This window comes from Pleurodeles waltl, chromosome 6, assembly GCF_031143425.1.
Source record: "Pleurodeles waltl isolate 20211129_DDA chromosome 6, aPleWal1.hap1.20221129, whole genome shotgun sequence".
Lineage (NCBI taxonomy): Eukaryota > Metazoa > Chordata > Amphibia > Caudata > Salamandridae > Pleurodeles > Pleurodeles waltl.
Window position 1 is genome coordinate 1,363,278,413 of NC_090445.1, and position 19,197 is coordinate 1,363,297,609.

The 19,197-nt window shown below is 43.3% G+C and overlaps 1 protein-coding gene across 1 annotated transcript in view; it reads left to right on the forward strand.

Moving 5' to 3' along the window:
• CDHR1 (cadherin related family member 1) overlaps positions 1 to 19,197 on the forward strand; it is a 408,684-nt gene that overhangs the window by 156,434 nt on the left and 233,053 nt on the right. The window contains exons 4-6 of the mRNA XM_069240657.1: positions 7,664 to 7,714; positions 11,325 to 11,414; positions 17,609 to 17,695. Of these exons, the coding sequence (XP_069096758.1) occupies positions 7,664 to 7,714; positions 11,325 to 11,414; positions 17,609 to 17,695 (228 nt within the window). The remainder of the gene's footprint in view (positions 1 to 7,663; positions 7,715 to 11,324; positions 11,415 to 17,608; positions 17,696 to 19,197) is intronic.

The following is a 19,197-nucleotide window of genomic DNA, read 5'->3' on the forward strand; positions in this document are numbered from 1 at the left end:
AGTCTTTCAGGGCCTTATTTATACTTTTTGGTGAAGTTTTGCACCGGATTGCACCATTTTTTAGCACCAGCTGGGCACCATATTTATGGAATGGTGCAAGCCGGTGCAAAGGGTAGGCTAGCTTAAAAAAAAATGACATTAGGTAGTTTTGAGTCAAAATGAATGATTCTGACCAGATTAGCATCATTTTTTGACGCTAAGGGGCATATTTATACTCTGTTTGCACTGAATTAGCGTCATTTTTTTTTTAACTCTAATTCAGTGCAAAACTAACTCCATATTTATACTTTGGTGCTAGACCCGTCTAGCACCAAATTTATGGAGTTAAAGTCATTTTTTGGAAGTGGAAACCTACCTTGCCTTAATGAGATGCAAGGTAGGCGTTCCCGTGCAAAAAAATGACTCTATGGCCCTAACACCATATTTATACTCCCATGTAAAAATGGTGCAAGGGAGCGAGGAGGGGTCAAAAAATGGGGCAAAGCTTGCTTTGCCCCATTTTTTAAGACCTGGGTCAGGGCAGGCGTAAGGGGACCTGTGGCCCTATTTCCATGGTGGAACATCTAGGCCCTAGGGTCACCCCACCCACACTAGAGGGACTGCGAGGATGGGGGACCCCATCCCAGGTAAGTACAGGTAAGTGCATTTTATTTTTTAAAGTGCCATAACGGGCCCTGAAATGGGCCCCCATACATGGCACAGGGTGCAATGGCCATGCCCAGGGGACCCCTGTCCTCTGTGCTGGCCACTGGGGTGGTGGGCATGACTCCTGCCTTTTCTAAGGCAGGAGTCATGTGGCATGGTAGGTTTAGCACCATAAAATGACACTAATCTGGTTAGAGTCATTTTTTTTTTACTCTAACCTGCCTAAAGCCATTTTTTGGTGCTAAACCCTCTTCTTCTATACTGCCAGCCCCACCCGACTAAAGTCATTTTTTTAAACTCTAGCCTACCCTTTGCAAGGGGTTGCACCATTCCATAAATATGGTGCCCGGCTGGTGCACAGAAATGGTGCAAGCCGGTGCTAAACTTTTTGGTGCAAAAGCAGTTTTGCAGCAAAAAGTATAAATAAGGGCCAATATTTAGTAAGTTTGCACCACTTTTGTGTCATAAAATGATGTTAATGCGGTGCAAAAAAAGTTTAAATCAGGGCCTTGGTGCTAGATGGGTCTAGCACCAAAGTATAAATAAGGAGTTCGTTTTGCACCAAATTAGAGCAAAAAAAATGACACTAATTCGGTGCAAACAGAGTATAAATATGCCCCTAAATATGGCGTTAAGGCCATAGAGTCATTTTTTGCACGGGAACGCCTACCTTGCATCTCATTAAGGCAAAGTAGGTCTCCACTTTCAAAAAATGACTTTAACTCCATAAATTTGGTGCTAGAGGGGTCTAGCACCAAAGTATAAATATGGAGTTAGTTTTGCACCGAATTAGAGTAAAACAAAATGACACTAATTCGGTGCAAACAGAGTATAAATATGCCCCTCAGTGTTAGACTTTTCATCCGTGGTGTGGTCTCCCTTAACGTTTTGCCTCTGTTTCCCAGGTTGTTGATGTATGTTGGACTCTGTTTTTGCTGTTTGTGTTACTCTGGGCACTTTACCACTGCTGACCAGTGCTAAAGTGTAAGTGCTCCTATACAAAATGTGCACGTTATTGGTTCATCCATGATTGGCATATCTGATTTACTAGTAAGTCCCTAGTAGAGTGCAGTAGAGGTGCCCAGTGCCAGTAAATCAAATGCTATTAGTGGGCCTGCAGCACTGGTTGTGCCACCCACACTAGTAGCTCTGTAAAAAATGGCTCAGACCTGCCACTGCAGTGTCTGTGTGTGCAGTTTTAAACTGTAAATTCGACATGGCAAGTGTACCCACTTGTCAGGCCTAAACCTTCCCTTTTCTTACATGTAAAGCACCCCTAAGGTAGGCCATAGGTATCCCCAAGGGCAGGGTGCAGTGTATGGTTAAGGTAGGACATATAGAGGGTCATTCTGACCCTGGCGGCCGGTGGCCGCCAGGGCCACCGACCACGGGAGCACCGCCGACAGGCTGGCGGTGCTCCAATGAGCATTCTGACCGCGGCGGTTCAGCCGCGGTCAGAAGCGGAAAGTCAGCGGTCTCCCGCTGACTTTCCGCTGCTCATTGGAATCCTCCATGGCTGCGGAGCGCGCTCCGCAGCCATGAGGATTCTGACCCCCCCTACCGCCATCCAGTTCATGGCGGGAAAGCCGCCATGAACAGGATGGCGGTAGGGGGGGTCGCGGGGCCCCTGGGGGCCCCTGCCGTGCCCATGCCAATGGCATGGGCACGGCAGGGGCCCCCGTAAGAGGGCCCCAAAATGTATTTCACTGTCTGCCTTGCAGACAGTGAAATACGCGACGGGTGCAGTAGCACCCGTCGCACCTTCCCACTCCGCCGGCTCGATTACGAGCCGGCATCCTCGTGGGAAGGTCGTTTTCCCCTGGGCTGGCGGGCGGTTTAACTGGAACCGCCCGCCAGCCCAGGGGAAAACTCGTAATACCCGCCGCGGTCTTTTGACCGCGGCGCGGTAATTTGGAGGGCGCGATCCTGGCGGGCGGCCTCCGCCGCCCGCCAGGGTCATAATGAGGCCCATAGTAATGTGTTTTATATGTCCTGACAGTGAAATACTGCTAAATTCGTTTTTCACTGTCGCAAGGCCTTTCCCTCTCGTAGATTAACATGGGGGCTACCTTTGAATATGATTAAAGTGTAGATTCCCTTTGGGAGTGGATAGACATGTGGAGTTTGGGGTCTCTGTGCTCACAATTTAAAAATACATCTTTTAGTAAAGCTTAAGATTGTGTGTTTGAAAATGCCACTTTTAGAAAGAGTGCATTTTCTTGTTTGAACCATTTCTGTGTATCTGCCTGTTTGTGGATTCCCTTTCTGGTACAGTTTGAAAGTTGGGCTGGTTGCACCTCTCACTAGACACTGACGCAAAGGGAGCTGGGGTGTAGTCTGCATTTCCTGATGAGCCATCTGTGCTAGGAGGGAGGGGAGGAGTGGTCACTCACACCTGAAAGGGCTGTGCCTGCCCACACATAATGCAGTTTCCAACCCGGCGGTGTGTGTCTGGTGCCTGGCCTGGGCAAGGCAGGACTTCACCAACAAGAGAGACTTTTCTTTGAAGTAGGCCTACTTCAAAGGGCAAAATGGGTATAAGAAGGGCACCCAAAACCACAGACTTTAGAAAACTTCTGGAAACCAAGAGGAACCTCTGCCTAAAGAAGAGCTGAAGAGCTGAGGAAGAAGCTGCTCTGCCTGTGACTGTGCTTTGTGGAGCTATCCTGCAGTTGCTGCTTTTGCCTGTGCTAGAGGACAAAGACTGGGCTTTGTGTTGCCTTCCTTCTTGTGAAGAACTCTCCAAGGACTTGATTTAGAGCTTGCCTCCTGTTGTTTGAAGTCGCAGGGTCAGCAAAGACTTCTCTCTGCCAACACCTGGAGCCTCTGCTGAGACTCCTACTCTGAGAAGTGGTGCCCTTCCAGTTCCTGGGACCCTGAAAGGAGAAGTTGGCAGCCCAACAGTGAGAAATCCATGCACCGACCGCCGTGCGGGGAAAAGATCAATGTGACTCGGATCTGCGGCTGAAAAATCGAGTGCCACCAGCTGCGCAGCTGAAAATCGACTCTTATCTGCAACACAACCGGAAGATCGGTGCCTGCAGCATGAGAAACGACGTGCAGCATCGCTGACGGAGGCTGGTGAGATTGCAACCCGCACTGCGTGGTTTTCGGATCATCGTGCTGCAGGATTTCCGACGCAGACATCGCTGGGCATTCAAAAATGACGCAAGGCTTGCCCGGACCCAAGAGTGTGGCTCGAATAGACACATCGCTCACTTGCGGAGAGAGAAACGACGCACGCCGACTCGACTGAAGGAGAAATGACACAAGGTCTCACTCAGTCAAATTGACGCATCACAAGTCCTTTTTGACACACACTCGCCCGTGCTGGGTTATTTTGGATGCACCCAGGTACATTTCCATGCTAACAGCGTTAGCGTTGTGTTTAAAATTACATGAAGACTCTTTTTGGTTTTTAATTGATAACTTGACTTGTGTGTCGTGGAGTTTTGTCGTTTAGGTCTTGTTTTGTTTAGATATATATTTTCTATTTTTCTAAACCTGTGTTGTGTCATTTTGTAGTGTTTTCATTAAGTTACTGTATGTGTTGGAACAAATATTTTACACCTAGCACTCTGAAATTAAGCCTACTGCTCGTGCCAAGCTACCAAGGGGGTGAGCGGGGGTGAGCTGAAGGTGATTCTCTTTTACCCTGACTAGAGTGAGGGTCCTTGCTTGGACAGGGGGTAACCTGACTGCCAACCGAGTACCCCATTTCTAACAGTCAGCCATTCCACAAACACCTGAACAAGCCCAAGTGTGACAACTTCCCTCCATCCAGTTTGATTCCTGGATATCGGATCCTTGGTCAAAGGGGAGTGGTCAAGAAAATGCACTCATATCCATCCACTCAATACAAACTCCTTTGTGACTGTTGAAAGACTCTCAAAATCTCTGAAAGGGTTGTACGACGGAATGGCGACTGACAAAACAACGGGTGCCTAAACAACGAGGTCGGAACACCGACCTCGTTGTTACTACTAATGCCTTTACCACGAATGCCTTAACAATTCCTGGTAAAGTCATTAGTAACAGGCACCCATTGATCCTGCATGCCTCACCCCTCCCCCCAACCCCACCCCAAAACCTAAAACCCCCGACCCCCCACCCCCTCCCCAAAACCTAAAACGCCCTAACCCCACCCCAAAACCTAAAACCCCCGACCCCACACCCCCTCCCCAAAACCAAAAACGCCCCACCCCCCAACCCCACCCCAAAACCTAAAACCCCGACCCCCACCCCCTCCCCAAAACCAAAAACGCCCCACCCCAAAACCTAAAACCCCTGACCCCCCACCCCCTCCCCAAAACCAAAAACGCCCCACCCCCCAACCCCACCCCAAAACCTAAAACCCCGACCCCCAACCCCCTCCCCAAAACCTAAAACGCCCCACCCCCCAACCCCACCCCAAAACCTAAAACACCCGACCCCCCACCCCCTCCCCAAAAATGCCCCACCCCCCCAACCCCACCCCAAAACCTAAAACCCCGACCCCCCACCCCCTCCCCAAAACCAAAAATGCCCCACCCCCCAACCCCACCCCAAAACCTAAAACCCCCGACCCCACACCCCCTCCCCAAAACCTAAAAACCCCATTTACCTGAGTCGTCGCCTCATCATCTGCGTCATCCTCCTCAGCCGACTCCCTTGTTTGTACCTTAACCATGCATGTTCGTTGTTCAGGACATGCGTGGTTAAGGCACAAAATAACGAAGTCGTGGTTAAAGAAAGCGTTGTTCCGCTTTCGTTAACCAGGACTTCGTTATAAAAAAGTCGGCATAAAGGATGTTTCCCCTCTGAAAGTGATGTCCAAATGGCTCACGAAAACAAATCTTCAATGCGATTGAGAAAAAACTGCGGAAGGAGATCAAGAATAAATAGAATGTAATAAATTATAACATTCATAAAATTGTTTGTAATGAACCAGGAGAAGCACCACATAACACAATCTTGTCCTGGCTATCAGATAAAGGTGTTCAGTAATTCTCATCTTGATTGCCTCCGAAGACTGGAAAAGGTTCATATAGCAGAGTGAGAGACTGAAAATGTCTCTGTTATTCTTTTGTATGTAGGGAAAAGCTGTCAGAATTCCTATGAAACAAAACAAATCTGGCAAAAAGAACCTCCAAACTGAAGATATTTCTAGAACCTTTTGCTCTCTCCTTGCTTACCCCTAAATTAAATAAATATTTCCATCCTTCATTAATAATACGTTTGCAAATCAGTTAACATTATCAGTGTGATTGTTGGCATGTAATGCACCTCTTGCAATTGATTACCTCTTCCAAAGAGGAAGCCTGAGTATGACAAGTGCCTCATACCATACTTTGCTTATGATGCTACCCTAGAATCTCTGTTCACTCTGTGACTTTGCATCAATGCTGAAAATTTGATTTTAATAAATGATTTATTTTATATATTTTTTATGTGTTATATTGACTATTAATATGTAATCAGATATTCCAGTTCACCAAAGGCCACTGCCTAATGTGTGTTAAATAAAAACTACATTGCTCATGTAAATATTAGCGGGTGGCCCAACTGCTACCAGTGTGAGGAAGGGCTCTCACTTCCTAGTTGAAAACGTCTCCCCATCCTTCATGGACCATTCTAGAGTACCTTGCCCCCCTAATTTAACAAGGATTATTTGAAAAAAATAGATCCACCATTGAGGTGACAGCACGTTCATCAAAAAAGTAATGGCAGCTGGCTGCAACCTCATAACAAGTCAGTCAGTATTTGTATGTGTTTCAGGAGTAGAACACAAAAGGGTAGAAGTGTTTGAGAAATACAAAAAAGAAAACTCCCTAACCCACAGCAAGTTGCTTCCCTACACTTCAGGGATTATTCTATCTTTTCATTCCCCTGGCTGCAATGACCAGCATGGCATCCCAGCCAGGCCTCTTCAAATAGGCCAGGCTTTCTATGAACTGATGGTTTGGTGGGTGGGACCCCATTAATTTATAATGGGGCTCCTGTCCTGCCAAACTTTACAAAACCCCTAAGTCCAAGACTTGTAGGGTGTTTTTTACTTCCTTGGGCAGCCTGGCAGCCCACTGGTGAGACAGCGCTCCTTACCTTTACCCTTTCAATAGGGAACTGCTTGATTGATCTAGAGCTTCTCACTGCCTTTGCAGGGATCAATTTTGCAGAACCGCCTCACTGAAGCAAATAGAGCATTTTCACCATAACTGTGATGTGGGCTCCCCATCATGTCCTGGTAGTCAGTTATAATGTCTTTTTTCAAAATAACCCCTCAAACAGGCAGAGGTTTCTTCCTGAAAGAGAACAATTTGATGGCCCTAAAATAGAGGGAGCATTATTTGTACACTGAGGCCCTTTGATTTTTTTACTGGGCTGCGTCAGCAGTGTTATCTGAATTTCTGATTCATTGATCCTTTAGCAGGTGGGTCATAGCATCCAACTGCAGGAAATCTAGAGCCTCATTTACCAAGGGGTTTAGTGGTTTGGTAAATCTGAGGGTTTGTGAATGCTAAAATCCTTTTTAAAATGTACTAAATCCATTTAGGAAACCATTAGGAATCCCAAGTTGGAAGGGAAGGATTAAGGGCATCCCTTCCAAATACACATTTTGGGGGTTAGGTAGGAGCGCCACACCATTTTTGGTGGACTTCCCGCTCCAACTGAGGATATCAGCACTTAAAACCTGGGGGTGGTAGTAAAATCAACACATGTATACACAGAGACAGACAAGCTCCCACACAACAACATACACACACAAGTTAGAGAGAGTGAAAGAGAAGACACACTCACCTATCAAGAGAGGGACAGAAAAGTGGAGATAGACCAGAGGCAGCAGGGATTATGCTATTTACTGGAACATGTGATTTTAAAAGTGTCATCTCGTGGCATGAGGGAAATGTTGAAGCCTTTCCACTCGGATGAGACTCCCTCCTCCACAGCACACCTTGACTCACTTGATAGGTGTATTGTCTCCTGCAAGCGTCGATGATGAAATTATTGCCTCTAACTCGTATCTTGTAATAATCTGCAGAGAGAAGATGAGATAGAGGTGACAGTCAGCATTTCAGACGGAATAAATAAAGTAAGTGTCCTTTTCATGCTTGTGAGTCTTTTATTGTTATCGTATAACGTAAATTAGCATCGTAATGAGTGTGATTGACAAATAACCCTTTCAGGTGTTTAATATGTTTGTATTAGGCACTAATGCTAAACACCATATTCTAATAAAACGTTCAGGCTGTTGCTTTTTTTTAATGTGGGGGTAAATTTGATCAGGTTGTTAAGATGCCAACTCTGCAACTAGAAGACCAAGGCCCATATTTATACTTTTTTAGTGCCGCATTCGCACCGCTTTTTGGCGCAAAGGTGTCGCAAACTTACAAAATACAGGCCCATATTTATACTTTTTAAGCACATTTGCTTCATTTTTGGACTCAAAAGCGGCGCAAACTTACAAAATACAATTGTAGTTTGCGCCGTTTCTGCATAAAAAAATTACGCAAATGCGACGCTAAAAAAGTATAAATATGGGCCACAATTGTATTTTGTAAGTTTGCACCGCTTTTGCGTCAAAAAAATTACACAAATGCGGCACTAAAAAGTATAAATATGGGCCCAAATTTCTAATTCTGGCTGCCACAGTTCTGCGCAAGTGCAAGAACTGTGAGTGCCGATAAGCGAGTCTGATCTCTATAATATGCGTTTTTAAATAAATAAAACGTGAATTTCTTCTTAAACCTAACTGGATTAATTTATATGACCAACCAGGACACTAACAGCATATTCTCAGATAAATCTACATGAATAAAAGCTCGTCTTGATCTGTTCAATTGGCTTTTAAGCAAATGCTTTCCTCATGTAAATCTAAATTTGTGGTGATACCACTAGTATTTGGTAATGCAGTTACTCATTTGGAATATTAAAACAAACTTTCCTACATTCTTTCAAAAAGGGTCTCAATAGCTAAAAAGGTGATTCACAAAGGAAATATTTTATTCAATATGGTCCAGGTATAAGGCTCTGCTTGCACAACGGGAACATGTGCAACATGACAGTGCACGCAAGGACGTTGTGAATATACATCTGTTTCACATAACAGACCGAATAATGTTTACATTAATTCTTCTTATAAGCAGGAAAAGCTCAAAATTCTACCTGTCTAAAATAAATATCTGACCATTGCAATATGTGTCGCTGTGTTGTGAGCTTGCCTTCAGCCCTCTAAGTCATTACCCTGACAACCTCAACAACCTTTCATCCCTTCACTTAGAACAAAGCTGGACTATCTGACTGTCTACCTAATAATGATTTTTAATACAGAGATAGGGGCAGTATGATATAGGCACACTTCATTGGAGCCTAGCTCTTTTGTCCTTAGATTACAACGTAGTTGCTTTTGGAAAAGTCTAGTGGGATAATACTTTATGGGCCTCAAAGAATTCCCGTGGTGTAAAGGTCAAAAGGTGGTAATTGTTTGAGTGTTCATGATTGCTTAATATGAAAAAAACAAATATAAAACGGATCCTCAGTGTCTACAAACTGCTTATTAAGGGCCATATGTACCAACAATTTTTCCCATAGACACGGAATGGGTAAAAACCTTTGCTACGTCTGGCACTAAATAACATCTTTCTCATGGACAAGACTACTTTAGAACAGTAATTGCTAAAGAATGATGGCTTTTTCAGATGTGCAAATGAGACACTATATTTGTCTGCAGTTGCACCGTACCATCTACTGTAGATTGAATTTACAGACGCCCGAGGCGAGAAAAGGCTGCCCTATGTTATGGAATGATGTAGATTTCAGGGTGGAGAGGCCCACATTTGGATATAATGGATGAAAAAGAGAGAGCGAGCAAGGGCCCCAGAAAGAGATCCCCAAAAGTGGGTCCTTCCCTTGTTATTGTGTCTAGCTGCTTGTTGGGTTGTTCTAAGCAGCATTTAGTAAGTTAACATGTTCACGCCATGAAACGTTTATATAACAGTTACCTTGTTATAGCAAGCAGGTGTCCAGGCACTCAGTTGCTCTTATGACAATGACTTAAATTATTTCTTGACAATAGGTAAGAAGTTTATTAGAGGCAATGGCATTCTCCGGGGCAGATTTACTAAACTGTCAGGCAATGCATCGCAGCAGGCAAAAATGCTGCGCTGCATTGCGTGACAGGGAAGGATCAGGAAAGCACCACATCTACAAAAATATAGCTCTCTCCTCCCCTATCCCTAGTGCCGGCGCAGAATTTTGTTGCAGTGAGTAAGGTACACACAGTTGTGTCATGATGCAAGGATGTGTGCAAGAGTCTAACATGGGTTTGGTACTGGAAGGGTCTCCTTCCAGTACAACATACTATGCTTAGACAACATTTAAAACTTTTCCTACTTTGTATGTGTGCAGCACAGTGCAGCACACGTGCAAAGTAGGAAAATAAAGGAGAAATGACAACATTTCTCCTTTTAACACCTGGTTTTAAAAGGTGTTATTTTGTGACACAATCCCCTTTCTCATATTTTTGTCAGATTGGGTTTTACGTCAAAAACGAATGGGTAGTTGCATGGAATGCCCACGTAATTCCTCCTTTTTGCTGCTTTGCTTCACTTTTAGATAATTTCTAGCACAAAGCACGTTTTACACTGGAAAATAAGTAATAAAAAACATGTTGCGCTACTTTGCGTCACTTTTAGAGCGCGAAGTCAGTGAAAATGTTAAGAAGTCACTCCCTACATAGTATAATTGCCACTAGTACCCAGATTTACTAGATTCTCACAAAGCACAGCAGCCCAAAAATCTGTTCTGCGCTGCATGAGAAGGAGAGAGCAGGAGAGTGCCATATTTACTGATATATGACACTCTCCTCCCCTCTCCCTTGCGGCGGTGCAGTAATCTGCTGCTGTGCACCACACACACATCTTTGCGCCATAGTTTTGCACAGGTTTCATATGGGAAGGGTACCCTTCAAGTTTAAAATATTATGGGTAGCAACACTTTAGAACTTTTCCTAAGTTGTATGTGTGCTGCACAGTGCATCACGCATGCAAAATTCGAAAAGAAAAGAGAAATGAAAACATTTCTCCTTTTAACGCCTGCTTTCACATGACTTTAACTTTTGGTGCAAAACCCTGTCTACAATTGTTTGTAGATAGGATTTTGCGCCAAAGGGCAGGGGTGGTTGCATGGGATTGCCCATGTACTACACATGAAACACCCCCTTGGGGCTAAGTAATATAAAGCAATGTGCTTTGCGTGGGAAAGTAAATAGGTAAAAAAAGATTTTGTTTCGATTTGCGTCACTTTTGTGATGTAAATACGCCGTACAATCTTAGTAAGTATACCCTCAAGTAACTAAGAGCGTGCAGTACCCCATTAAAATGGTGCTGGTACGGATATGCGCAATATTATCAATCCTCATTACCGGGCCACTTGTATTTGGATCTTCAGTGCAACATTGATTTATCCATTGCAAAATACATGATGTAAATTCACGTTAACTATGTGCCAAACTGAAAATCAAATCAATAACGATCAATAATGATGTGATGTGCTCTTTTATTTCAATGGATAAGTATTTTAATTTACTAACCACTCAATTGGTAGGGCAACATTGGGCTGTTGCACTTTGCAGTGCATGTTCTTGCCTTCTTTTGTGTTTCAGTAGCTACCATCAGTCTACCGCCATTGTGTTTAAATTTCAGGTTGCTGAAAAAGTGAGAGTCCTTGTAACGGATGCTAATGACGAGAGTCCGGAGTTTATCAACACACCTTACATCATCAGTGTCCCGGAGGTTAGTGCAGCACTTTCATGCTGTGTATAAATCTGGATACAATTAATATGGTTATGTCGTCTAGAAATATGTTTTGAGGTAAAAAAAAAAAAAATAGACGAAAGTCGATTAATTATGTCAAATAGCAAAGAACTTCAACAGCAAATGTTTCTCTTAAATGTTATTTTCCTTGGTAATGCTTACACACTGTAAGCCAGAACCTATTCAAAAGCTTCGTTCAAAGAAACATTGTTTTGATGTATTTCTTCATCACGCAGGACTCGCTGTTTTATTCACATTTTTCATAATCATGTTCTATTTGCTTACTTCCTTTCCTACAGCCTTCCTTCATTGTTTGCGACTCTCGGTGGTTCTCCCTTCTCTCCTTCTTTATAGCTACCTGTTGTTCTATCTTTATGCTATTATTAATTGTTTGGCTGTGATCCCCATAACTCTGCTGCCTTCAGAGACAAATTACTACTGGCCTGCTTCACAAAATTGTGAAGGGCAATCGAAAAATTACACTCAAAGATTAATGCCTGAGATTTGTGTATATTTCTAATTGTCTCATCGAATGGTACGAGCACTACTGGGAAGGTGTGTTTGTTGCAGTTTCTCAGGAGTACTCACTTGAGGATGGTTAACGCATACTGATATGTAGAAGCTCTGCAAATCAGCAAGTGTAAATGAAGTGCATTTGCAGTGAGGAACTGCTCCTTGCTTCTGCACTATGAGGAGAAACTCCATACATCACATTTCCACCTGGCTTGGTGGTCTTTCATCCACTTTTGCGCCCTAATGGTTGATTTACTCCAACCTGTGACGGGCCAACTCTTCAACCATTTTAAGAGAGAACTTTTCCATTCCTGCAGAAGGTGTGTGAACACATACAAGCTTGGTAGTATTGAGGTGCTCATTACCTTCTGCAGGAGTGCCCACCACTGAAGACCGATAGCCCACCTTTGTGAGCAGATTTACTAACAGGTAAAACTCCAGCATTCTGGAGGAATTTTAAGATTTAAGAATTTACAAGAGGCTTTGGGGGTCATTCCGACCCCGGCAGGCGGCGGGCGCCGCCCGCCGGGCGGAAACCGCCCAAACACCGCCCCGCGGTCAGATGACCGCGGGGGACATTCCGACTTTCCCGCTGGGCCTGCGGGCGATCTGCAAAAGATCGCCCGCCAGCCCATCGGGAAAGCCCCAGCAAAGATGAAGCCGGCTCCGAATGGAGCCGGCGGATTTGCTGCGGTGCGACGGGTGCAGTGGCACCCGTCGCGATTTTCAGTGTCTGCCAAGCAGACACTGAAAATCTTTATGGGGCATGGGCAGTGCAGGGGCCCCCAGGGACCCCACGACACCCGTTCCTGCCAGCCTCTTCCTGGCGGTGTAAACCGCCAGGAACAGGCTGGCGGGAAGGGGGTCGGAATCCCCATGGCGGCGCTGCAAGGAGGATTCCTTTGGCCAGGGGAAAACCGGCGGGAAACCGCCGGTTCCCCTTTTCTGACCGCGGCTTTACCGCCGCGGTCAGAATTGGCCAGGAAGCACCGCCATCCTGTTGGCGGTGCTTCCACAGTCCCCGGCCCTGGCGGTCATGGACCGCCAGGGTCGGAATGACCCCCTTTATGTTTTTTACAACTAAATAACCAGTTCATTAACATTAAAACAACACAACTGTCCTCAGCCAACCATTTCAGGGTCACTTTTAAGTAATGCTTTCTAATGTATCTAAGCCAGTGCTTGCAGCACTATGTTCCCTCTCCTAATTTCGTGTACAAATCCCATTTACTAATACATTCATTTTAAACCTCCCAGTTATTATGTATATCTCTCTTTTCGAGTGACAGCAATGTTTTTTAAATTCCCTGTCAGTGTATCTGTCATATTTTCACCTCACATTAGTCCCTTTCCACCGCTATTTAGCTGTCATCACACTCTTCAAACTACATCACCTTGCCTGCTTCTTGACCTTTCCCACCACTTTTCCTTTTCCTTTCCTTTTCCTTTTCTCTTCCCTTTTCCTTTTCCTTCTCCCTTTCCATTTCCTTTTTCCTTTCCATTCCCATGTCCTTTACCCTTAGCCTTACCTTTCCCCTTACCCTTAGCATTACCCGCACCCTTTCCCTTAACCTTAACCTTATTATTTCCTTACCTTTACCCCTTCACTTTCTGTTCCCCTTTCCCTTCCTGTTTCCATTCCTTTAACTTCTTCACCCTCCCCTTCTCTTCCCTGGTTCTTTCCTTTCCCTGTTCCCTTTCCATTTCCCTTTTCTCATTGTTTCCTTTCCCTTTCCTCCATGATGTTCTTCCCCGTCCACACACAACATTACTTTGAACGTTCAACACTTCATACCTATCAATCACGAATCCCCTTAAATGATACACAACAAACAACACACTGATGGTTGCATAAAAACATACCCCTGTTCAGATAGTGTGAAATATTTAATCTCAAAGGGGCAATCCTTGGAGTATTCTTTGGGTGGGTTGTGCTCAAGGGACAGCACATGCTGGTGGGGATAGGATGTGTGTTAGACAAACGAGAAATAGCCAAGCATCAGAGATATAGCATGTGCACTCTTCTCATCCCATTTAGGGAATGGCTGAGAGGCATTCTCGATAGCTGAAGAGGCTGTATGCAGATCCCGAGGCTGCCCAAACAACTACACCGGTATATGAGGGCACAGGAATGAATAGATTCATATTCCTTAACCAAGGAGTAGGCTATGGGATCCATGGGGGTGGGGAGTGGAAACATTCTCGACGTACAGTTCTAGGTTGTTGTAGCTGTTGGAGCATACGCTGGGGACGATTCCTGTACATATCTGCTATACAGTTCTAAAGTACTAAGTTGTTGTTGTAAAACAATGAAAATAAGTTCTAAAAAATACGTTACGTAGTTAACTCCTTCCATCAGCTAGAGGGCTGTCTCCCAGGCTTTAAAAAAGCGAGGGTCTCTACACAAGATTTATTCAACTTTCCCAACTGTTGTCTGTTCTCCAACATTATCCTTGTGGCTAAGTGCATTGAAATATTTGTATTTATGTAGTTTTGTTTTCACTGTGAGGCTAAACAACCTACCCTTTGGCCCTCCAATCAGGATTCCTTCATAGATGCACTGTATTGGTCCTAAACAGACTCAAGAAGATGTATGCAAGTTCATACTCAAAAAGATGACAAGGGGCCTTATGTAGGGTTTAGGGGAGAGGGGGAAACACCATGGCAGTCATCCTTTAATGCTAAATCCACAGTTTCCTCACTCTTTTTAGAGTCAGAGAAAATAGATGGGTTAAGGTCTGAGGAGCCACTACTGAATCAGCTGGAGGCAAACCTTGATCCAGCTGTCTCTCCTCCATAGAACTGCTAGCTAGCTTACTGTAATGGGTTCCTCACTATACTGAGGGCAGGACAACCATCACTCACTTTTTCTGTCTGTGTCCACCATGCAAATCATACAAAGTGTGGATGAAATGGACATAGGAATTTGCAAAAAGCTTCCTCATGCAGGAAGAACCTCCGTGCGCATCTGGGACATTTTTATGAGAAATAAACAAAGTACTGCTTCGGGAGCTTGCTTTCTGTATAAACATGGTGCATGCTTTACAAACCTGATTGTTGTGTATGGAGTCACTGTGGCTGTGGCTCACTTCACAACAGAGAGAGCCCTGTGATGCATGTGTGGCTCTCTAGATCAGACGGGGCCCTTGCTAAGGCCTCAGTAAAGCCATATATCTTCCTGGTTCTTTAGGACCTATTTGCAGCTTTTGATATAAATGACAACACGCTCCTACTCACTTAAATCAATATAATGAAATGAGTATAATGTTTCCAGTCATTAACGCTACAGAAATGACCAAAATCATGACCAAAATCATGATTTGCCCTCCCTTCTCTCTGTGAATTTCATTGTATATTTAGGACCTGTACCATACTTTCTAATGGTTTTCACTACAACTTTCACATGTGGGCAAACAAATAAGACATACAGCCTATGAGTTGAATACATACTTTTCCAGTACTGCCCCACATAGTTTCACATTTGGGTAACAAAAATGTAGCTTGTTTCAATGCAGAGACAAACAAAACACAGGTTGTGCTTCTTCTTTGTACCCTGTCTTCAAATTATGGCAGAAACTCACAGCATCCCTTAAGCTCAAATCCCATAAGTGGATAAACTAGGATTGAGCACTGACTGTTGACCAACCCTTAAGATAAATGTTGTCAGTGTGGGAGCCCCATTATAAATCAAGGGTGCTCCTGTGCTACAAAACCTGTAATTCCTACTCTCCCTTTTCAAAGGTGGCATCCAATCCGCCACAGATCTACTGCTATTAGTGTATTGGGAGACCACCCAGTTTAGGGCAGTCCTCCTCATTTTCCCTGACTCTTTTTTTCAAAACGATCACCACCAGTTAGGTGAGTATTGCTTATGAGTAGTTCTTTGCCAGGAAGGTGGAGGCAAGAACCTCTACCAACTTAGGAGCCCATGGGTTAAATGACACACTTTGTGGTCATTTAACGCATCCAAAATGACACTGTCGTACAACCATGTACAACCATGTGCTGTGCAACTTTTCCTGATGGAGCCATCTAATAACCCTATCACTTCCGATGTATTTTAGCATCCTATAATTTGGGCTCTTTTAGAGTTAACAGCTGCAACTGCTCTGGAATTTCAATGTAACAGTGACCTGCGGGCTCAATTGCTCTAACTATGTCTTCCCAGCTCTAAAGCAGCTCAATCGGTTTTCCACAGAACAAAAAAATCATTTCAAACTTCACCTGCTTAGTGATTCATTGCTCAACAACCTTCTACATCTAGAACTCATTCAGTAGGCAGATCTAGATTATACACTGATTTCTGTGTGAGTCAGCTGATCTTGTGGAACTTCTTGAATCCTGCATGAGAAAGAATCCTTCACGGCACTGGAAAGCAGGCAAAAGCATATATCTTTCAGCAGGACTTTATATAGACATGTCCCACTGTCAGCTGCTTTCATTGTCAAACACATCTTTATAAAGGCATTTTTGTAGTTGTTTACAATCCAGTCCTCTCTTGGTCTTATCAAACCCAGCCATGATGCTGTGCTATCTATATTCTAAAGATGTACAGAAAATAACTGGCATTCTCAGTTTATTTTGTCTCAGAATGAATTGCAGAGCACTCTTTTGACAACCTTCTTGAGAAAGTCCGGAATACATGTGCAAGGAGGGACATATTCACAAGCAAGACAAGGGAAGACAGGGTTCACAGCACCCAACGGAATGATTGTAAATCATCAAATATCCCTCCTAGGAGTTTAGCTGCCTGAGTGGGTGGCGGAGGGGCTTCCAGTCTGCCAAGTACATGAAGAAGTATTAGTTGTCAGGGTTTAGAACCCAGATCCTCTGGACACAGAATATCATGTTTGTTCTAGTCATGAAAAGTACAACAACATTATTTAAAAAAATATTCTAAGTGGAAGGCACATCAATCAAGTAGAGCTCTCTTACATTTGTTCTATGGATCACTTTCCTCACCAATTTGTGGGAGTTCCGGACACGGATGTCAAACTGAAGCAAAATCATTCAGGTTGACAGTATACTCTAACATGGGGCCTTTGACAAACCTATATCTAAATCTGTGCATGAGTTCTATGTGGTTCATTGTCCTATAACATTTGTTAAAAAATATGTGATTAAGATTGTTCTTGCATGTAATAGCTTTACATTGTTATCCATCTCCTATTCTTCTCCAACACATATTTTACCTCAACATTTTATCACCTTTTGAGGTATCTTAGTCTTTTTTTGTGCCCCATGTATTTCTTCTCCTTTTTTTCATCACCATCTATCAATTTAGATATCTCCCTTTCTTTAATTCTGCGTTGTATTTAGTAGAACTTTTTATTTGTTATAATAACAACTTGATGTCCACCCTCTACTCCTTCTGATTGGCTCAACCAGTACACATAAAGAGGAACTATAAGTGACCCATACCATAATTTGCAGGCATGACCTTCTGGTCTGTGGGTGAATGCTGAGTCCACGGAGCTTCATTACGGATGTGTCTCTTTATCGCAATCATTACTCTTTGTCTCACTTTGATTTAATAAAATAGGCAAGGCAAGTATTTCACAGAGCATTTCTTCAAGGCATTTTGAGTTCGCTAACGCCAAAATAAATTCATTAAAGTTGACTAAATTTGTGAATGTTGACAGTGAACTGCTTATTTTCAGAATACCCCATCTGGAAGCAGCATTTTCAAAATCCAAGCAGTGGACAGAGACACGGGTTCCGGGGGAAGCATCACCTATTTCCTGCAGGTATGTTTTGTTGTGGACCTGAATTCCTATAGTTTAAAATATTTAAGATTTGTAATCCACCTTCTTTATAAACAAAGTTTCCATTTATTTCATTTTGTCACTGTTAGTGGGTCCTGGAATCTATGGTACCTAATCCCAAAGGATTGTTTGCATATCTAGATCTTCTCACAGGTATATCTACACCTTCACCTAAGTGTATATCTCCTCATGGATGGAGTTTACCATTTGCTGTTGTAGATATACACCTGGATGTAGGTTTACAAATCTACACGGTACACAATTTGTGACCACTTGTTAGAATAATAGTACATCAGGCCCACAGTGTCTAAGAGGAGAACATGGCGATCTAGAACAGATTTATTAGCGTGATCATTCAACCAGACCATCTGTTTTCAAGGTCCTACACCTGTTGCTCATTTTTTCTAATCTTATATGCAGTGATGTTTACATACAGTCAAACCTGTCCCATATATAATATGCATTATTATTATAAGAAAGCTTTGCCACACACAATGTCACACTGTGAAATGTGTTGATCTACAGAGATTAGGTCATGGAGGTTAAAACTTCTAAGTTCAATGTACTGTTCCTTCATTTTCATTGTCAAAAAGTATTTTAAATGTATGTTGATCATTTCAAAATATGGACAGTTTATTACTCAAGAATATTAATCTCTGGGACAATAAAAACAACCTCTCTTTAAATAAGCTGCATAATACAATAAGACAGACATGGGCAGCTGAAACTTTGTCCTGTCTGTGTTCTGTTAGGGTTAGGGCATTATTTAGAGTTTGGCGTATGGAACACTTCATCACAAATGTGGTGGATTTTGCATCCATTGTTTTTTTACGTGCATGATAGCCTATGACACTTCTAATAACCAGACAGGACATTCATCAAATTTTGAATCTAAATAAAGCCCCAAATCTTCAAATCACCAAAGCTCTAAAAAAGTTTGCTTTGGCCTAGGAGCTGATTATCAGGAATGTCACTGAAAATAAACAACACATTTCTTATAGTCTTTGTACTTTAACCCCGTAACTGGTGGGCCTTTTCCCCCCAGAGCTGAGCCCTTTTATGGATATTTGTTTAAGTTTGCGCTTATGGCTTCATAACTGTTTTCCACATAAGGTATCCACGCAAATGTGTGTCCTTATTTTTAACATCCTGTTGATTCTGAAGGTACTCAGGGTTTATGAATCCCCCTGGAGCGGTCTGAGAAAATAGGCTAAATATAGCAACATTTTGGGGGAAAAATAGGAAAAGTGCTCTGAATAAAAGTGTCAGTTTTTCCCTAAAAATGGCACCCACAAATGGTCTGCTGTGCTAACGTCATCATCTTCACAGCTTTCAGGAACATGCACAACTCAATAGAAAAACAATATTTTATCACAGTTTTCCATTTTTCAAAGAGGATGCCCATTTTTCCTTTTACTTTCTGCTTGCTGCCACCTTCTAGTTTGTGGTGGAAACCAGTGTAAAACTCATGGGTGATCCAGAAA